A 20,857-nucleotide genomic window follows, 5' to 3' on the forward strand; every position below is an offset into this window, starting at 1 on the left:
TCAAGTGAGTCTATTGGCGTCCAATATGTGTGTTTGTTTCCCTACATAGTTGATTTGATAAAGTTACAAGGTTACAGATTATGAGACAAATCTAATATAAAGTCAACATGGGGTTTAAATTTATATATAAATATATATATCATAATTTATGGCGTGATATACACAATACCGTTAGACGTAGGGCATATAGACCCTATTTATGTAAGTCTGTTGTACAATGAATTCTCCATTGTCAGTGTGTCTTTGGTTGTAACAGACCTACCTGAGATTGAGCCAACTTACAGGTCTATTTTAATTAGGCCTAAGGCCGCCTAAGGGTTTTTCGAGTCCGAACATTAAGGTAGAGTGAGTAGTCTTACTAAGTTACTAGTCAATATCACGTGACTACGCAGACCCATTTATGAATTATATATTTTCCCAACTGTAAAGACATATGTCTATTGAATCTGCAATAGTTTGTTTACATTATTATATAGGCCTATCTTCTTATCTGATAAATTACAGACTCTTCTTTAAAAAAAAATAAATTACGTCCTACGCGTATTCATGTAGTCGTGCATGATAATTAGAGACTTAAAGTCTGGCTGATTCAGGCAATCCGTCCTATGCTCTAATTACACTATAGGGAAGAAGGAGCATTAGGCAAGATTTACATCTCTCTTTGTGTCTTTCTGATTATTAGGAAACAATTAGGTAGCAAAATTGTATTTGTAAGTACTCAGTAGGCCTACTGGTTAAAAAGTGTTTTAAGTAGGCATATTAGCTACTTTACTTTTTGGACTTCTGCCCTGAAGTGTTTGTAGCTTATTTGTTTTTTTTTACTTCTGGTGTTACTCTCGTCAAATATGAATATTCATTAGTTATACATCTCACAACTGTATTTTGCATTTTGTTTTCTATTTTTTCTTGATTTGAGTGGTACACATGCGCCCTTACGTAGATACTGTGCCATTGGTCGTTTGACATTACGTAGGTTACTGTATTGTAGGCCTAATATTGTTTTGTATGTAAGATTTTGCTTGTTATAATAATTTGTTATCTGTCCTTTAATATATTGATTTAATGGCCTTAATCATCGTAACTAATGACTGAGAAACATTGTGCATGTGTTATGAAAATTATATTCTGTATCGGTTGTCGTTCTTATGTTTACATGTGCTTGTAACTCGTCCGTAAGAATGTGTTCATGAAATGTGTGTTGTGTAGTCAGTCAGTGTGTTCAAGCCAGACTATACAGACATGATTTTCGACTCTCTTATCTTTCTGTTCATAACACTTGAATACACTGAATCCAAAACTGTGAAACAAAAATGTCAGTGAGTCGTTCGTCTTCGATGATTTTGTCAATCTTACGCTGAAAACAGGCGACTCCATTCGTAACGCCAAACGGAATCCGACGGAATTGATACAGTTTCCCACATGCTTCGAAAGCTGTGAACGGACTTTCCTCTTCTTTTATAGGAATGTGATGGTATGCACTTTTCAGGTCAAGAGTGCTATATAAAGAGTATTGGGAAATCTTTTCTGCTAGTTCGTCAATTCTGGGCATAGGGTAGGCGTCTAGTAGAGTGAACCGGTTTATGGTTTGGCTGTAGTCTATAACCATTCTTTTCATATGTCTAAAAATTAACAAACAAGATGATAATTCCCCCCTCCCCCCCTATTTTAGGCTCCTCTGAGGGGTAACAAGCGGATGACGCATTAATTACAGAAATGAAACAATAACTTGTTTCATATATTTCTCCTGTGTTTTCCAAATAAATCTTTATTCTCAAAGTTTAATCTATTCCCCATTTTCTGTTAAATTAGATACATGAAGTCTTTAATTAAAATTTTAGATCAAGAAACTAGGCATTTTTTCTTTTTTAAAGGATTTTAAACTGCTTCCAACTGCTAGAAATGCAATTCGACGCAGCAACACAATGTTTAACAATGGCCGATTCTTACGATTTTAAAGTCTGAATGTTAACTTGCTAAGGTAATCAAAGTCAAAAAGATCTGTGCGTGTATTTTGGAAAATCTTTAACGGAATTTTTTTTTGCTACAATTTACTTAACTTAGATCAATTGTAAATGTGAATCAACGTATGAAAAGTATTATATCTAGGCAGGCTATCTACTATCTAGACATATTTTTACCAATAGTAGTACTAGATAACTAGTACGTACTAATAATATTAAATATACTATAGTAGTAGGCTTACTAAATAATGATTATAATTATATTAATTTTATATCATAAAAATAATGCCATAATTAGGCATTAATGGATATGTCTGTATTACTATAATGATATAAAAAGGGTTCTATCATTTAGCTCTAGTTCTAGAAGCTCAAGATCTAGATTAGATCTCTAGAGCTAGATATCTAAATAGAACTTATTAAAGTAGTTATATAAGTAATATAGTTGATAAGTTGCGCAAAGGTGCAGACAAACACAATAGTCTACCTGAACTCAAACAATATTTTTCACTAAGAGACATGTTAACATACGAAGACGGACTCTTGTTGAAAGGAGAACAAATAATCATATCCATATCACTTCACAAGGAAATAGAAGAAAAACTCCATGCAGCACATCTAGGAGTAAACTCAATAAAAAGAAGAGCAAAAGAAACAGTTTTCTGGCCTGGATTATCAGCTTGAAAAAAGGAAATAGCCAACTCATGTTACATTTGTCAGAAAAACAAACCAGAGAATCAAAGAGAAGAATTAATACAGCACAAAATAGGTTCTAATCCATGGGACAAGATTGGAATTGATTTGTTCCAAATGTGTGATCAACAATATCTAGTTATAGTAGACTATTATTCAGATTTCATAGAGGTAGAAAACATACAGTTGACAACAACATACGCAATTATAAAGAAAGTGAAAGATTTATTTGCAAGATATGGGGTGCCCAAAGTCTGTATATCTGATAGCAGACCTCAGTTTATGCCAAAATATTTATCCAAATTTATGATGGACTGGGGAGTGACTCATTTGAAATCCTCCCCATGACACCATCAATCCAATGGAAAGGCTGAGTCAGCAGTTAAAATTTTGAAGAACATAATGAAGAAATCTAGAGAATCAAAGTCAGATGCTTATGAAGCTCTCCTGGAATTTAGAAATACTCCAAAGCAAGACACAAATCTAAGCCCAGCTCAGATGTTTTTTGGTTGGATGACTCGAACACTGATACCAAACTAAAGGAGTAACATTAAGATTTCTACATGTCAAGAGAACATTATGAGAAGGAAAGAAAAACATCAGATGAGTGTAAAAACATCTTATGATAAGAGGTCAAGAAATTTAAGTCAGCTGAGAACTGGAAAGATGGTCTATTTTCAATCACCTAAAGACCCTACATGGAGATGTGGAAGAATCCAGTCCCAAGTCAACTAGAGAGCTTACATTATTCGAGGTGACAATGGTGCAGTGTACCAAAGAAAGAGAGTGCATATCGACCTGAACAGAGAAACAGAACAAGAAGATATATTCCCCGATACTGATAATAGAACTCATGATCAACACATTTGTCACTCAACTCATCATTACCTGTGACCAAGGGATCAGTTGAAGAAGCCGACTAGATTCAATGACTATTTGTCTTAATGAACTATTGAATGTTGATTTTTAAATATGATATGTTTCATATTCATTGATGCGTATATATGTATGTTATGTTATGTTGCCTTAAATTCTAGAATGGATTTAGAAATAGAGAATGAGGATTAATAATAAACAGAAATAAATATTGTTAATAAACCAACTGTTTATTAAGTTTATTGATTCTATACATTTAGAGAACAAAATAAAAAAATGTTAACTTACTTTGTCTTTATCACCGAAATTGCCTTCTTCTGAACTGAGTGATGGTAACAAGTTCTATTCTTATTGAATGCTGGGATTTTTTAGACGATACAAAAACATTCCTGAATCCAGTTAGCTCTAATATCTGTAGCTCTAGCTAGTAGCTTAACTTGGTTGGAAAAAAAAAAAGTTGATTGCTGAAAGTTTACTTTGAATGTATCTTCTTATTTTTAACTGTTAAAGTTCAGATTTTGAGCATAATATGGATGAATTTTTACATCTTAATTGCTCTCAGATAGGCTATAGTAAATTATGAGTGAGTCTGGTGTGAATGTACACTTTGGTTTCTTATAGTTATAATGTTTTTTGTTTGGTGTAATGCACAAATTGTAAGACAAATTTCCTTACGGATAATAAAGATTATTATTATTATTATTATTATTATTATTATTAATAACTTTTTTTGTGCTTGTCTAGACAAGACCAAAGCTATTAGTAAGTTTCTTGTTAGTTAGATTCATGCTAGTTGACCAGCCAGAGAGTCTGCTAAAGTGTTATCAATAAACCATCAGGCAGTTACAAATGTTACATCATCTCAGTTCTGTAGCAATGGCTTGCCACTTGTGTTTGAATGGAGAGATGGTGTTTTATTATTCAATAGTTAATACAACTGTTTATTTACTGAGCTTTTAGGGTAAGAGTATGAGCATTTCATTGGCACTAAACAGCAGGTAAAAAAATACAATAGATTACCAGATTTTTTTTTACTTCTTTATCAACATTATATAAATAAAGTATTAGATGACCAAACCTTTTTGAAATCAAATTATTGCTCATCTACTATGTGTATGTTTTTTTTTATTTGCTTAGTTGGCAACTTTTTGACTCCTATATCAACATTAAGTAAATAAAGTATTAGACTACCAAACCATTTTGATATCAAATTATTGCTCATCTACTGTGTGTGTTTTTTTTTTCATTTTGCTTATTTGGCAAAATTCTCTTGGAGAATAAGAATCTTATCTTTGATGTACATCTGATTGTAAAATTTATACTTTAGATTGATGAGTTGATGGTAAATTAGTCAAATACTCAGTCTTTCTATGTATAATATTCTTTCTATCTCAAGGTGCAAATTTAGAATTGAGAACTGTAAAAAGTTGTCACAGTTTTCAAGCATAGAAAGATTACATACAGGACAATGTGGTCATGGCCTCAGAGTCATAAAAGTAATGTTGGGGCAACTCAATTTAATATTAGAGGAGATGGATGTGCCAAGAGCTCATTTAAAATAGAAAGGTGAGTTGAATTTTGTTTTGAAGAATCTAAAAAAAAAAGACTATATTACAAATTTAATTTACTATATTATTTCCTTAGTCCTTGAATCTCTATTGTTGTATCTTGCTTTTATAGCTCCATATCTAGTTTAATTCCACTATTATTTCAGAAATTGCATTATTATGTAAGAACTTTGAAATGTAATGTCTTTTTTTATATAAATGAACAAATTTAGAGTTCCGAGCCTACAAAGTGGACCTGTTGCACATACCAAACAAATATTTAGTTTTGGGCAAAAATCAGTTTAAAATTTTCTTTCCATGTTGATCAGAGCTAACAAATAATAATAATAAAAAAACTGCAGTTGCAATACTTTGGTAAAATTTTCAAAATGTATTTTGGCTCTGTGGGAATGGGGAGAAATGTAACATTTCCTTTCACCATTTTTATCCATGACTATATTAGGTGCTCTAATGACAATTTCTTATTTCATTTATATTTTTGTTTGTATTTAGTCAACAGTTGTGCCTGGCAGAACATGCTCCAGCTGCTGAGCAGTTGAAGGTCAAAGGTGAACTGACCTTATCAACTGAATGCACTTGCCACAAATCTTTTGTAGGCTTGAACTCAGTCAATGGAGAACTACGTCTGGCAGAAAGGTTGAGGAACTTAGAAACATCTGCTGGTAACTTGGAAACTGATAACACAAGTCTCCTACCAGATGAGGAAGATGGAGAAGACAATGGTGATTGCTTGAATTTTACTCTTCTATTACACTTGTATGCTTATTATCTGTTGCCAATATTTTAAATTCTTTTTTGTCAAGTTTTGATTCATGGTGATGGCCAAACAAAAACATTCAGACATTGGTAAAAGTAATTTTCAGCTTTTAGCAAATTACTTAGAAGTAATAGGTATTACTGGAATCTGTATGGTATCTAACTAAAGGTTTTGTTGATTTTTTACATAAATTGCCTTAACTCATAATAAATTAAGCTACATATTATATTTTGCATATAAAATTACCTTTCAAAAACAAGTTTTCATAGATATTTTATGAGCAACAAAATTAGGGCTAATTTTTATAACATTTTCATTTTTCCTTGAGAAAAAACTGCTAAGGTCTAACTCAGTGTAATGTAACATTTCAATCTTATTACTCAATTTTACATTACATATTCATGAAATTAATGAAATTCAAAGTAACTTTAGAGAACTTACTCTAAACAGAAAATGATGCTACATTTGTTTTTCTTTTTATTCAGTAGTAATAAAAAATGTTGTTAATAAAAAAAAAATAAAAAAAACTTACACCCTACAACTTTGATTCTGTTTGCCTTTTTTTTTAAAAACTTATTTTGTTTTTTTATATTTTCCTCTGCCTCTCAAAGATCTAAGGTATGCGGATGTGTGATCTCACAATTTGTGTGTGTGTGTGTGTACTAATTCTTGAACACTTACTTTTCTTACTTACTTAATTTGCTATTTATTTTTGTGTTCTCACAAGTTTAAAATCATGAAAAGAATTATTAAAACAAATAGATTTTTAAACATTCAAAGGCAATATATATTTTATTTTGTTTTGTGTGTCCATAAACATGCAAAGAAAAAAAAACAATCAGCAAATGAGATTTTTTAGAGCTCAAGATAACAATATTTATTTCATAATTTGACTAAAATAATTTTTCTAACAAATGTAATGAATTTGTTTTTAAGATTTTGTAGTTATATATATAACGGCATATTTTTGGCAGTACAGATACCCCAGCCTATTGAAATTAACCTTGGTAAATGAATTTTGTGTTTAAACCTAACTTGCTGGCAACTTTCTAATCAAAATTTTTTCCTACAATTGTTATTGTCAAAGCAGGTGAGAATTAGTGCATTTTTAGCAGTTACTAATCAGATTAGAAAGTTTTCATAAAATATTATGAATGAAAAAGTATTTGTAATACTAAATATCACATAATGTATGTTGGTAAAACAAATGGTTTTTAATTTGTTTTGGAAAAATGGATTGCACAAATTTTCCTTAAAAGAAAAAAAAATTTGATTAAAAAATTATATAAAATGCATTATTTTAATATTAAATATGATATACATTCATGTCAATGTGGCCAAATAGAATCACTTAATACCATTTAATTTGTGAAAATATTTTCCCCTAGTTCTGGATTTAAACAGTTTGCTTTCAACTTTGCAAAAATGTTCCAATAATCAACTGAGTTTGTACCAAATAACCAGCATTGCCAGATTGGCAAGAAGCTATAGAGGAATAGATTCATTAACCAAAGATCAAGCATCAAATGTAAGTACATACCACACATTGCCAGTATAATCATACCCACTGTGATAGTTAGACCTTACATAAACAGACATACTTAGGAAGTTAAATTCATAGCCTTTCACTTTGTTTCCTTATTGAGTGTACAATGCTTCTGTCATTTTCTTGATACTTTGGGCTGTTGATACTCAGTCATTGGTTTGTTGCTCCAAACAGCTTGCAAAACTAAACTGGTTCAGGTGTATTATGTTCCTAATATAGAACTTGAAACAAACTTGAACAGACTTCTTTTTAAATAAACTTGAACAGACTTCTTTTTAAATAAACTTGAACAGACTTCTTTTTAAACAAACTTGAACAGACTTCTTTTTAAATAAACTTGAACAGACTTCTTTTTAAATAAACTTGAACAGACTTCTTTTTAAACAAACTTGAACAGACTTCTTTTTAAACAAACTTGAATAGAACTTTTATTTATAAATATGCACAGCCTTCAACTTCAATGTAAATGTATGTAGAATCACACGTTAAAGTGATACTTTAAATTTTAAATAAGATCCAACTCACTAAAAATGCATGCCCTACTGTCACAAGTCTCTTGAACATGCATGTTCTTCACTCTGCAACTTTAACAACCCTATTTATAAGCTGAACTATGACAGACCACTTCTTAATTTCATCATAATCTCTTTAGACTACACAACAAAACCATCTGCTCACCTTTATTACAATTGGTTTCATCAGAAACATGCAAATATTTTTACAGATTCAATTCCATCATTCATATCTGTACAATGTTTATTTATTTTTTTTCAATTCATTTTTTTTCACTCTTTTACTCTGATTAGATAGATTGATGGTCCAATAATTAAAAAGTTCTGAATATTTTTTAAAATATATTTAATTATAGCTTCAAGCTTTATTAGGATGTGACAGTTCTCCAGTTCAAGCTGCAGCACTTATAATTCTGAGTAAATTAGTGGTCTTACCACAGACACTTGAATTTCTATTTAAGCAGTCTTGCTCTGTATTGGACTGCCTCCTCAACCTTGCATCTGATCCCAAGTCTAACGAGGTGCAAGTGTTGGCTTTAAAATGTATTGCCCAGGTCAGTATTTTATTTTTATGAATTAATTGATGTTGACAAGCACCTTGGCAACTATCTTTGGAAACCTTTTGTTTAGTGTGGTAACAGATTTTTGTCCTCACATAAACATAATTCTGTATTGAATAAGGCAAAGAAGGATAATCAGTTGAAATTCTAACACTTTAATTATATACATTCAAAAATACTTAATTCAAATTGAATAGATTTACTAAACCAAACTAGTAATAAGAACTAAAGCGATTCCTGAATCTTGTTCACTTTTCCTTATATAATCTTATCTTATCAAATAAAGACGTTACTTCAAAAAAGAAGATGATTATGTCCTATGCCTGTCTCTAAGTCAATCTATTAGTCATGCATCTTAATCAATGACTTAAATTCTGCCAAGTCATTGGTTTTCCTGGCTGACTCAGGCAACCCATTCCATTCTCTAGTAGCACTAGGGAAGAAGGAGCATTTGTACCAATTTTTCCTAGCATAATGTTTTATTATTCTAGTCTCTCAATGATCTTTTTGACTTCCCATGAATTTCCTGAGCTAATTTTAGTCATAATGGAAAATAATTAAACACATAAATAAATGTAAGTTGAAATTTTTTAAGCAAATGAGACAAAAATACACTTGAATAAGTGATATAATAAGTGACACCAGAATAGTTGAAATTATTCAATTGTAAACAAAGTTCAAAGGTAGCCTAAACCTCTTGTATTACCTTTATGACTTTTTATATTTGTTCAGATCAGCAAGCATCTCAAGTTGATGATGTTCTGGGAGCAACAACTAGAAGACATTGTTTACCCTTTGGTTCTTAGCCTTATAAAGGGCAGCAACTCTTCAGAAAGTTTGAAACTTACTTGCCTTGAAATATTACAAAATATTTCACAGCTTCCTGAATTTTATGCTAGAATCAAACAAGATGTGCTGTCTTTACTTAATCAAAACCAAAAGTATGATCATATACAGGTATGTAATGTATTTTTTTTATTCTTATGTTTTTATAAACCATTAAAAGTTGAACTATACTTTTTTATCTTTTTCTGTCTGCAGGGAGTATTCATTGAAATACTACTTAAGATTTTAGAAACTTTCAAACAAAAAATTTCTACAGATGTATTAGAGACTTGTTTGATGTCTATTCTCACAGACATGATGACTTATCAAAAATGGTAAATAACTAAATTAAGGAAATCTAAATTTGTAGATACTTAATGAAAAGAAAAACGTTTTACTCTTTTCAGTCTTACTTATGTGAATGTAGTTGTTCATTATTTATGTCTAACTTTCTTCCTATACTATTCAGTTAAAACTTTTAAGCTTACATAAATAAATCTCTGCTTAGTCTCCTCAAAGAGGAGTTTTAGTTATAATAATGCTTATTTCCGAACTAATGTCTCAAACATGACTAACAATCTTTGAAGTAAAAAAGTAAAGTAACTCTTTCAGACCTACAGGGCAGAAGATGTAAAAGTCTTCTGCTTTCTTTGGGCGATGGTTAACAAGAGTGTCATGTGGTCAGCACAGATACTCTTTAGAATTGGGTAGACTCTTTTGTATAATTAATGATCAGTGATTTGCAGTTTGTTTTTTGTTTTTAGTCAAAGCCAGTGTCAAGCTTTAAAGTTACTGACATATCTTGCTGGTGATGATGTTACTAGAAGTGTTCTGCTCAACCATCCTCAAACTATTGCTGTATGCATCTGCTTGAATAAACAGTCACAGTGCAGGTATATAAAAAGTTTTCATTCAAATGATGTAGAAAATCACAAACTACTTGATTGATAATTTCTGTTTGTAACATTATAATTTGATACTTAATATTTAAAACATATTGAACAATTTTATAATTTTAAATATTGTTTTATTACAAGATTTTACTAACATATTTTTTAACAAAATATTTGCAAAGGAAAGTGATAGCTGGTACCTGCTGCTTAATTGAAGAATTACTGAACACTAAAAATAGTTCCAATGCAAAGCAGTTTATGATCTGTGTATCAGGTGAGTAAAGTAAATTAACCCTTTCAGACCTTGTGATCTATGGGGCAAGTGATGTAAAGGTCATCTGTTCCTGTGGCCCATGCATAGCCAACTGATTATACTTTTCCCCAACTACTATCAGATAATCATTAGAATTTGGTGGACTAAGGAGCATCTAAAAATCCCTAATTCAAAATCCCAGTCTTCACAGGGATTCAAACCAGAGACTCTTCAGTTCCTAATCCAAGCACTTTGCCACTCTGCCACCACCACCCTCATATAAGTTCAGGGTAAAAATAATTTAACACTAAGAACAAAATATTGCAAGTATATATACATTATTATAAACATTTTTGTTTAATGAAGATAATCAGCTTTTAAAAAATTAAAATCTAATTAAATTTAATGAGACATAACACTGTATTCAATAGGGAGCAAAGTTTGACAAAAAATCTTTATTCTAATGCAATAAATATGTCATGAACTTGATTTTATTATTTTTTTAGAATCATTTACCATGGATACCAACTATGAACAACTGAATGTAAATAGAAACAGAGATGTTCAATTGAGTTTTTCTGGGCCTAAGAGATTACGTTGCTCAGACTGTCAGTTGTGGAAACATTTAGATGACTTGGTTGATCATTTGGTTTTTCTAGTGGAAAAATTTGGTTAGTTATTATGTAGTTTTTGTTTTCTTTTTAAATTAAATATTGATCTTGTGTAGAGTTCACTTTCTTTTGTTTATGTTTTCCATCAAAATACTGATGATGGCAAACATCTAGATATCTATATCTGTGAAGAATTTATCTTCTTTAGATTTAAATTGTCCCATGCAATTCAGCCCATTGGGTGGCAAGCTGTCTTCACAGAAATCAGTCTTCAGCAATGTTTGCAACCTCTTTCCAACCTTGTAGGTGTGCTACCAGCTTAGTTTAATCTTGGTTTTCAGAGCCAACTGTAAATATGTAATTAAACTCAAGTTGTTGTTGTTTCTAGATAATTTTTGTTGTTGTTTCTAGGACGTCTTTTGTTTCTAGATGATTGTTTTTAAATAGGATGCATGTATTTAGTTTTTAGATGATTGTTGTTGTTGTTTGTTGTTTTTCTTTGCTTCTAGATTGCTGTCTTTGTTTTCTTATCTAATTTTAAATTCATGAAAAAATTATATTTAATGTTTAAAGACATAAACATATTTTGCAAATCCAATGCAGGTTTTCTAGAAAGACATGAACAATTGACATGTGAGCTTAGTAAATTTGGAAACATCAATTGTGATCAGCTGACTATAATTGCTGCACTGATTGGCTGTTTTAATCAATTGTGCGTCTGGCCACTAAATCGTCCAAAGAGTCAACAGAACCAAAGCTTTGTATATATTAATGATGAAATTATTTTAAAAGAAGATATGAGGTAAGATAATAACAGGGCTAAAGGGATTAATTAAACATGCATAATCTTTAAAGTTAGGTAAACCTAAAATCCATGGATTATAACTTTGTATTTTGTAGACACCAACTGAAGCATTTAAGTCATAAGCATGTCTTCTTTGTTTGGGAGAAAGTTGGTCCTCAAGTCATGGCTCTCTTCAAACACTTTGCTAGCAGATGTAACTTGTGGAGTACTAAAAGCCAAGATCAGTTACCAGCACATTCAACAAACACAACTGATCTAAACAGTTCCAGTGCTGTGCCAGTTGGTACTCAGGAAACAAATGTTGTTAAATTGTTGCTCAATTTTATCCTCTTTGTGACAGTGACATCTGGTTATTTGCCATCAACTGAACAGCCAGAGAAACAAGCATTCTCCAGCCAAACAGAATTGAAAGGAAAAAAGAAACTGCAAGAAAAACTGACACAAAAAGAAATGTTAGCAGAAAAGAAACTATTAAGAAGACAATTAATAGAAGAAGGATTGTTTTATGTAATGAGCCAAACTCTTCTGGTGGATGATATCCATTTTAAGGTATATATTCTTTAGTCTACTCAGCTCTTTCACTAATCAGGATGACAATTAGATTCTTCTTCTAGTCATTTTTTTTTTATGCTAAGCTGTTGGCTCTTTTGTTAGACTGTGCTGTTTTTTCAGTTGCTCCGCACTGCCATACAGAATGTTGGTTATGTTGGGCTGTAGTGGTAGTAGGGTCTGCTTAAGGTGAATTAAATAAGGACATTCTAAAAGGGTATGATTCACAGTTTCGCAAGGGAGGGCACAGAGGGTTAATGTATTTTGATGCTCCTTTTTTGAGCCTCTCTTCTTTGTGATTACTGGCAAATATTAACCTGAGAGCGTAGTAATGAACTAGTCTGTTTGGTTGTTCCAGGGATGATCCCACCTTTGATAGTCTTTCAGCCTTTTCATTTCCCATAAAGCCTGTGTACCCAGGGGTCCATTGTAAATTGACTGTGATGAAGAGGATTGGATAATTACATGTTTATTATTATTATATTGTTTTAAACAATCTGATGAAAAATAGTAAAATATAAATTATGTAATTTATATTGTGACAATTTCTATTAAAATGATTCATGTCAACATTTTGGCTTTCATAGATAATGAGCACAACAATTATAAGACTGTGTTTGCAAGCAAGTGATGACAAATCTAGAACTAGCCCAACCAAACATAGGTTGTATTCACATTGTTGTTTAACATTTAATAAATGTAGACTGTAACTTTGTTTACCAGTAGGGATCTGGGCTTAGCTCATTCATATACTTATAGTATATAAGCTGTAGTTTAAAATTTAAATTCTAGCTCAGACACTTAAAAAAAGTGAATCAGAGCACAGTGTATCCCCATGATCCCTTGGACCACTGAGAAGGATTTCACTCAGGCATGGACTGGGAGCTATTCATTCCCTAGTCTAGTCTGAAAGTTCCACAATATATTGGACCATTACTGGGTCACACCATATATGTAATGCAGGCCCCTGGATCCCTATTTATGGCAGAAGGCTGCACAACTAAAGGGAATTTTTCTAATTCCTTTTATGTGACTGAACCATGAAGGGACTGCCACTCCAGCTTATGAATACTAGAGGTGGTGCCCTTGTTGAATGGTGTGGTGGCTTGTTTGGACCTGGCTACTGTGTCTCTCTTGCATTCCTAACCTGCAACTTAAATACCATGCATTGAATGTGTTGGTTTCCAGACTCCAGAAGAAACAAGTTTTGGTACTCTTATTCACCTATCTGGTCCCACTAACATGTTCACACCCAGGTCCATATTGAGGCCACAGAAGATGGGATATAGTTAGCTCAGATTGTGCTCTAGAGTCATTCCTTTGATCTGTTCTATTGAGGCTAATGCTGGTTAGGCTCTATTTGTAGTCCATTCTAACTTAGGTACTTAGTTTACCATTCATACTCAGTGACTAATGATCTTTTAATAAATATAAAAATATTGAGCCACTAGTGTTTTGTAGCTTGTTTGTCAGTAGGGTTCTGACTTGGGAACATGTTTTTAATGGTTAACTGATTTTCTCACTCCCATCATTGTGTAACTTATAAGGATCACTGTATAATATAATTTGTAGTATTTTATAATTTCATAAACTGCCATTGACATAAAATGAAACATGTGGCAATAAACATGATAGCCATGTGATTGTCGAATAGGTCCACTTGGCATACACTTTTTAAAAATTAATTCGTTTCATCAGTTCCCCCCCCCCCCCCCCCCCAAAAAAAATGTATTAAATGTCTACAATGTCCTACAGACAAAGAGCTATCTCAGCTGATGTCCAGCGACCTAAATCTGCAATATTGAATACCCGGACTGACTACAACACAGACCTAAAACCATTGGCAACTGATATGTTGAATATAAAACAAAGGCCCCACAGTTCTTATGTTGTCCAGAGTAAAGGAAGAGTTGCTTCTAGTGATTATATGAAAAGGTATATGTCTAGATATAGGTACCATTTACAAATGACTCAAGAAAAAAACAACAACATAGTATTTCAAAGGAAGTTTAGTATGTTTTCTTTCATTATGTTTTATCTATTTCAAGAGAGACAACTGTGTTGGACAGTAAAAAGTATAGCTTATTCTCTCCCTTGACTCCCAGAACTGAGAAAAAGCCTATTCATCAGAAGATTACTGTTTCTCAGGCTAGAGGAATTGTTTCAGAAACTACTGATGAACTTACTGGACGTATCAGTAGCTTTACATTTGGACAGCAGAACAGCAAACTTAGTGGAATTAGAGGTAATTTGTATATAGAAATGTATTGTATAATAGAAAAGAATTAATTAGGAGTATATTTATGTTAATATTGACATTCTCTTGTGCAGGTTATAAAAATAAAAAATAATAAAAATGACAACAAAGTATAAAGTCATTATTGAAATATAATGGCTGAATGATGTGCATATGACTGACTTGAACCACAGCCTATTGGCTGAACTATTTATTAAAGGATCAAGGTGCTGAATTATGTTATATCTTCTAATGCAGCTTAGCTCTAAACAGCTGGATAAATCTATCCTTCCTTTGCTGAAGTTTTTGTTTTTTTTAGAAAGTTAAACTCAAATTATGTATATTTTTATCTTTTTAAGACTTTGATAAAGATGCTCTGGCATATCTGACATCCCCTCTAGAAGCAGGAAGTGACATCATACCTCAGTGTTGTGAAAGGATTCTCAGATCTTCTGCTGCTGATGTTTTGAAAGGAATATTTAGTTTAGATCCAGAGTTTAAACAAATTAGTTTATTTTTGCTGATGGATCTTGTGAAAAATGGGCAGGTAATAATTTTGTTATCAAATGACCTGGCATCCCAACTTTTTAACCATTATTTTAGGTTAAGGAAGTTGTTTTTTTTTTAATTATAAATTATTTTTGTTTTAAACGAAAGTGCCATGCAGCCAGTGTATGGATATAGCAGTTAAGGGTCATAAGCTCATATTTGTTGTGTAAACTAATGGATATTATATAATTTTAAATTTAAATCCCAACCTTTCCTGAATTAAGGCTGCATGCTTAAAGTTGAAAAACAATGTGTAATATTTATGTGTTTGTTGTTGTTTTTTTAATAAAATTTCACTTCTGTTAAAATTGCATTTTTATTTTTTTTTTATTTTTAAAATAGAATTATCTTCATATGGAGTTGTCCAAACTTGGTTGTATTCCAAAACTGGTCAGATTTTTAAGAATAAATGAGAATGACCGTTTACTAGAGATCACAGGTAGGACTTATCTTAATGTAGTGCTTTCAAAGTAGTGTAAAAAGCTTATAACACAGAATTTCATTATGTCATTGGGCTATAATTATGAATGTAAAGCATGCTTGTAAACAAACTTTGGATATAAACAAAGCAGAAATAATACATAGCCTATTCAAGCTTCATGGAAATTAATGTAAACAATTGCACCCCAACTGCTAATATTTGTAAGATTAACCATTTTTAGTAAGTCTCCTAGTCAAAGACTGTTGTAACATGTGATCCATTCCATTTGATTTAAGAAAAAAAGAAAATAAGACAGAATAAAGTTTCCTAAGACTAGAAATTAAATGTTTTTGACATTCTATAATTGTTGGATTAAAAAATTCTAAGTTTGAACAAAGCAAAACTGGTTTAGACTAAGTATGAAATTTTCCATCAGATTTTTTTTATTGAACCTGACAGGTTGATAGAACTTTTAACATTTTACAGTGCACTGGTTGGAGTCACATCCAATAAGATTGGGAAATTTTTTTTTCTTTTTTGACAGGTCTGTCTATAACTCAACTGCTATTGGCCAGTGACAGGCGGATCTGCCAACTGTTCAATTTTCATGGTGGGTCGCACCTGTTGATGGCATTGTTGCAAAGCAAACCTCCAGAAGATGTTAAAGATGCTATTGTCAGTACATTAAATACTCTGAACTACAGTAAGTCTGTGTGGAGAAATCCTTTTGATTAGAATCAAACCAACTTCTTGTTACAAGTTTAAAAAAAAAATATATATATATATATATATATCATACTCCAAATTGAAGTATGTAATGTTCATAATAGTTAATAACTGTTTTAAAAGAATGTCTGCAATAAAAGAACTCAAGTTTTATGGAGTACCTGACTTAATGGAGTTTCAAAAGAAATTTTAATATAGGAACTATGCAAAGATTTTAATGATATAATAACGTACGATTATTAGTATAATTTCATTTTATTTTAAGTGCAAAAGTAAAAGAAAATTAATGACATTTTTTATTTTATTGTTTTGGAAGGCAGATGTAGGTGGGATCAATCTAAATCCATTAATAGGGGATTTTTTATTGATCAGCCCTTCCATTTTTGTAAATGTTTAGTTTATATTAGCCTGTCATTTCATTCTGTTGGTCTTCAAAAATATTGATTAGTCTTTTTTGCTGTCTTGTCCATAGTGGTACACACTAACCAGTCTAGTGATAAGTCTCATGGACCAGTTGATATTTGGGGACATGTAAGTATTTTATTACAGGTTTGTAATTTAGGTTATATAAAGCATTTCTTTTTTCTTAAGTCTTAGGAAAAGAAAATTATTTTAATAGTTAACATTTGTCTAAAATTGCTGCTGTAAAAGTGTAAAAGTCTTCTTATGGCTGTAAATGTCTGTTAGGAGTACCTCAGATAAACTGTTCCTCAGAGTTTGTTGTTTTGACAGATTATGCAGCGCTGGAAGGAAGAGGACAAGGTTGTCGATGTTCTCAAACAGTTTCTATGATCAAGTAATCTAACAAGACCACAACAGTATTTGGTTCTAACAAGTTTTATATTAAGTTCCTTTCTCCATCTAAGTCTTGGAATAGTAATGTAAATTAAGTTTTTTTTAAAACTGTACTGCAAGCATTTGTTACACATTTTTTTATTCAAATATGTTTTTGTGAAATTAATTTTTTAATTAGTCATTTTTAGCGGCATCGAAAGGGGAAAAGACGCTATTAGTTTTGTGCGAAATGTCTGTCGTCCATCCCGTTTAGATCTCGTAAACTAGAAAAGATATTGAAAATCCGACATCACAATATTTTTAGACCATTCAAAGTTCTGATGCAACGGCTACTTTTTTTTTTCTGAAAGCGAAAAATCTAATTTTTAAAATCAGTTATGCAAGCAGTTTTTTAAAGAGAAAAAGCTAATTAGTATGCATTACAAGTTAGACCTAATTTAAAAAGAATAGTAATCTTGAAAACTTCATTTTTCTGAACTTTTTTTTTATTGCAGAAATTTTTTTTTTTTTTTTTTTGAGGATTCGAATAAGAGATTGAGTCTTTTCAAAACAATTAGATCAATTATAAGACATCAGTTAGGCCAGGGGAGGCACGGTGGCTGAGCGGTAAAGCACTTGGCTTCCGAACCGGGGGTACCGGGTTAGAATCCTGGTGAAGACTGGGACGGCGGTTGGTCGTTGTGCTGGCTACATGACACCCTCGTTAACCGTAGGCCACAAAAACAGATGAACTTAACATCATCTGCCCTATAGACCACAAGGTCTGAAAGGGGAACTAGTTAGGCCAGGTTCACATCTAACTTTGCATTCACTTTCACCTATCCTTTGATCTGCGGGACCGTTGGGGCAATACACAAGATCTGTTAACCTTCTTTTTCCATTCTTATCTCTCATTTGTCTTTGATATAATTTCATTCGGATGTTCTTTCTGAAAATATTGAAACCTGCCTGGGTGGACCACTTCGGGGGCCGATTTTGAGTTTGTGTTTCCACACAAACTGTCTTTTGTAACCTTGTTAATGTAAAATTACATTGTCAAAAACAATGAAACAAAATGGTAAATTTCATTTTCACAACAATTATGGTTTACTTTCTCTAAAACTTGTTAAAATTATACTCTAAAAAAAATATGTACAAATGAGACAAATAAGCAAACAAAATATGTTTTAAACTAGGTCTATAGTTCTTAATGTTTTTAAATATAATAAAGCTTGTTAAATTTAGTTTTTTATATTTAATTGTAAAATACATGATTTTCAAGTGTTTTTTTTTATGTCAGTGCATTCTATTTTTTTTTCATTTCTTTTTATTGGCAGTTTCTAAATTGTAAATATAATTGAATTAGAAGGTTTATTTTAATGTAATTTTTTTGTTAATTCATTTAATACTTTTAAAATATATTTTTCACATAACTAAAGCACTGCTTTATGTTAATTAAATAAATATTTAACAATTGTTAATTAAAGTCAATATTTCGGTAATTGGGACAATTTTAGTAGCTTATTTGGTTTGAGTGAGTTAAATAGTATCTTTGCCTTTTATTTCAATATTTTTGGGTAACTTTTATTTTTCAAATTGTTTATTCTGCCATAAATTATTTTTATAATATTGATTAAAGATCATTGGGCTATCTAAATGGCATCTTCAGTGGCCACAAAGAAAAAAACAAATGAACCTTAAATCATTCATCCCTTGAAGTGCTAGGTATGGAAGGGGACTTTACTTTTGTCAACACTATGTTATTATATTACATACTTGATACGATCTTTGAATTGATTGATTTTTCTTGTGGTGTCATTGCAAGACACTGTGCTGTGTAGCAGTAGTGCCTTGTAGCTCCCATACAGGTCCAGTGTCACTGCTGATACATTTCCCTGCTCAGCATTTTGATGGGATCAATTCAATTAACTGCTTAGAGAAATTATTTTTATTTGAATACAAATTAAAATGTAAGACATATAATATATATACTTTATATAACATACTTTAATTAATGAAATAATTTGGTTACTGTTTTTATTGGACTTTTGTTGTTGTTTTTTTAAATTTACCTTCACATCTTTGATACAGATTCTTCTTTTTAAAAATATATTTCTATCTATTGTGAATATTGGTCTATCATTCTTTAATTTCATATTTGTTTAAAAACAGTTTTTCTTTGTTTAACAGAGAAATTAAAGACATATACAAAGAGTGTTCATTCTGTTTCGATGCAAGAAACATTAACTCTGTACTGTTAGTTTCAGACGACACTGAGGATCTTACAAAGTTCTATTAGGTAAGAGGTTGAAGCATGGGCTGTGCAACTAGACAAATCCAGAAGTGAAAAGTGAATAGCACTACTCTTATGTTTATTCACTAATACACATGCATTCTCTTTTCATGTGCCATAGAATGAATTACATGAACTAGCTAGAGAAATAAATGAATCAATATAAGTTAGATTAACAAGACTGACTAGACTTTACATTAAAATTATAGAATGTGGTAAATCTCTTTCTTTCAGAAAGGTTTATGAAAGATTTGTTTCTAGGCTACATGAGGGTGGAGGTTGTAACTGATTAATGCTATTTACTAAGTTATTTCCCCTGGATCCTCATTCCTTCAGTACTAGACAAGTCTTGTTCACTAGATCCTCCTGTTTCTGGGGTCACAGATGTAAAAAAAAATAAATGTCCTAGACATGTAAACCATGAAATGTGTCTAGCAGTTTTAGTATTTATTGCTTTCAACCTTGAACTAGACAAGAATGTAAGACCTTGTCTTGTGACATGTCATTTGTGTCTGACGTTGTGTTCCTGTCTCTATGAGAGTCAGTGCAACATTTCTGAAGATAGGTTTCAAATCAGTCTTTATCATGAACTGAAAGATCTAGACATTATATTTCAAATGTATAAAAAGCTCAATAGCATCTTTTTTTTAATGCTGAAAGATGTACCAGTATACAGGATTTTTGAAACATATTATTAGCATATGTTTAATAAACATGATTATAACTGAAATATGTAGACCTATTTCAAATGCATTAAATGTTTAAAATCATTTTTGTTTTCTTATCCTGAAAGGTCTGGACAGGATATATGAATCAGATTTAAAATGTATTATAGATAATTTGTCTGGTTTACTACTAAGTAATTCTATTGTCAAGAATAATGGTCAATGCTTTATAAATTTGCTTAAAAGGATTCATGCAAATCTTAAAAATTAAAATGAATGTGTACTACTGTTCTAGTTGTTGAAATACTTTGCATCTTGAGAGAGAGAGAGAGAGAAAGTAATAGATATATTTAATAATCTATAATATTTACCTTATCATTGCTTTTATAACACTTTCTTTTATCTTTGTTTCTAAATATTATTAATAATATACACAATGATTTCTTTGAAGTTAATTCAATTATTTTATTGATATGTAAATATTGTCAACAAGAAATATTGGTGACAACATTTTTGTGACTCATTTTCAAAATAAGATGTGACCTCCTGTTGAACTGTCCACTAGATTTAGATTATCATCTACTAGTCTTGTCAAGGCCATGGCTACATCACTGTGATAATAAAGTATTCACTTGTATTTGACTTGGAGTATTGCTTTTGTTACATTAATTTGCTAAAAGAAGACCTTTTTGGTCATTAGAGGGAAAAAAAATTGTAATATTAATCATTCTATAAAGGTCAGTGATATTTTTAAAATGATTCCCATGGTTGCGCAGGGTGGAGC

General features: G+C 31.3%; 1 protein-coding gene across 1 annotated transcript; it reads left to right on the plus strand.

Annotated features, from left to right (window-relative positions):
• Nucleotides 1-1,870: 1,870 nt before the first annotated feature.
• Nucleotides 1,871-20,710, plus strand: LOC106057600 (uncharacterized). The gene is made up of 20 exons (XM_013214849.2): nucleotides 1,871-1,978; nucleotides 4,927-5,096; nucleotides 5,591-5,820; nucleotides 7,244-7,383; nucleotides 8,270-8,467; nucleotides 9,206-9,430; nucleotides 9,515-9,633; nucleotides 10,063-10,191; nucleotides 10,374-10,465; nucleotides 10,951-11,115; nucleotides 11,659-11,857; nucleotides 11,956-12,409; nucleotides 12,997-13,073; nucleotides 14,165-14,344; nucleotides 14,458-14,654; nucleotides 15,005-15,192; nucleotides 15,537-15,633; nucleotides 16,160-16,318; nucleotides 16,814-16,872; nucleotides 17,074-20,710. The coding sequence occupies exons 2-20, from the start codon at nucleotides 4,999-5,001 to the stop codon at nucleotides 17,131-17,133; spliced, it is 3,066 nt and encodes a 1,021-aa protein (XP_013070303.2). The 5' UTR covers nucleotides 1,871-1,978; nucleotides 4,927-4,998; the 3' UTR covers nucleotides 17,134-20,710.
• The last annotated feature ends 147 nt before the right edge of the window (nucleotides 20,711-20,857 follow it).

Source organism: Biomphalaria glabrata, chromosome 6 (assembly GCF_947242115.1).
Source record: "Biomphalaria glabrata chromosome 6, xgBioGlab47.1, whole genome shotgun sequence".
Classification (NCBI taxonomy): domain Eukaryota; kingdom Metazoa; phylum Mollusca; class Gastropoda; family Planorbidae; genus Biomphalaria; species Biomphalaria glabrata.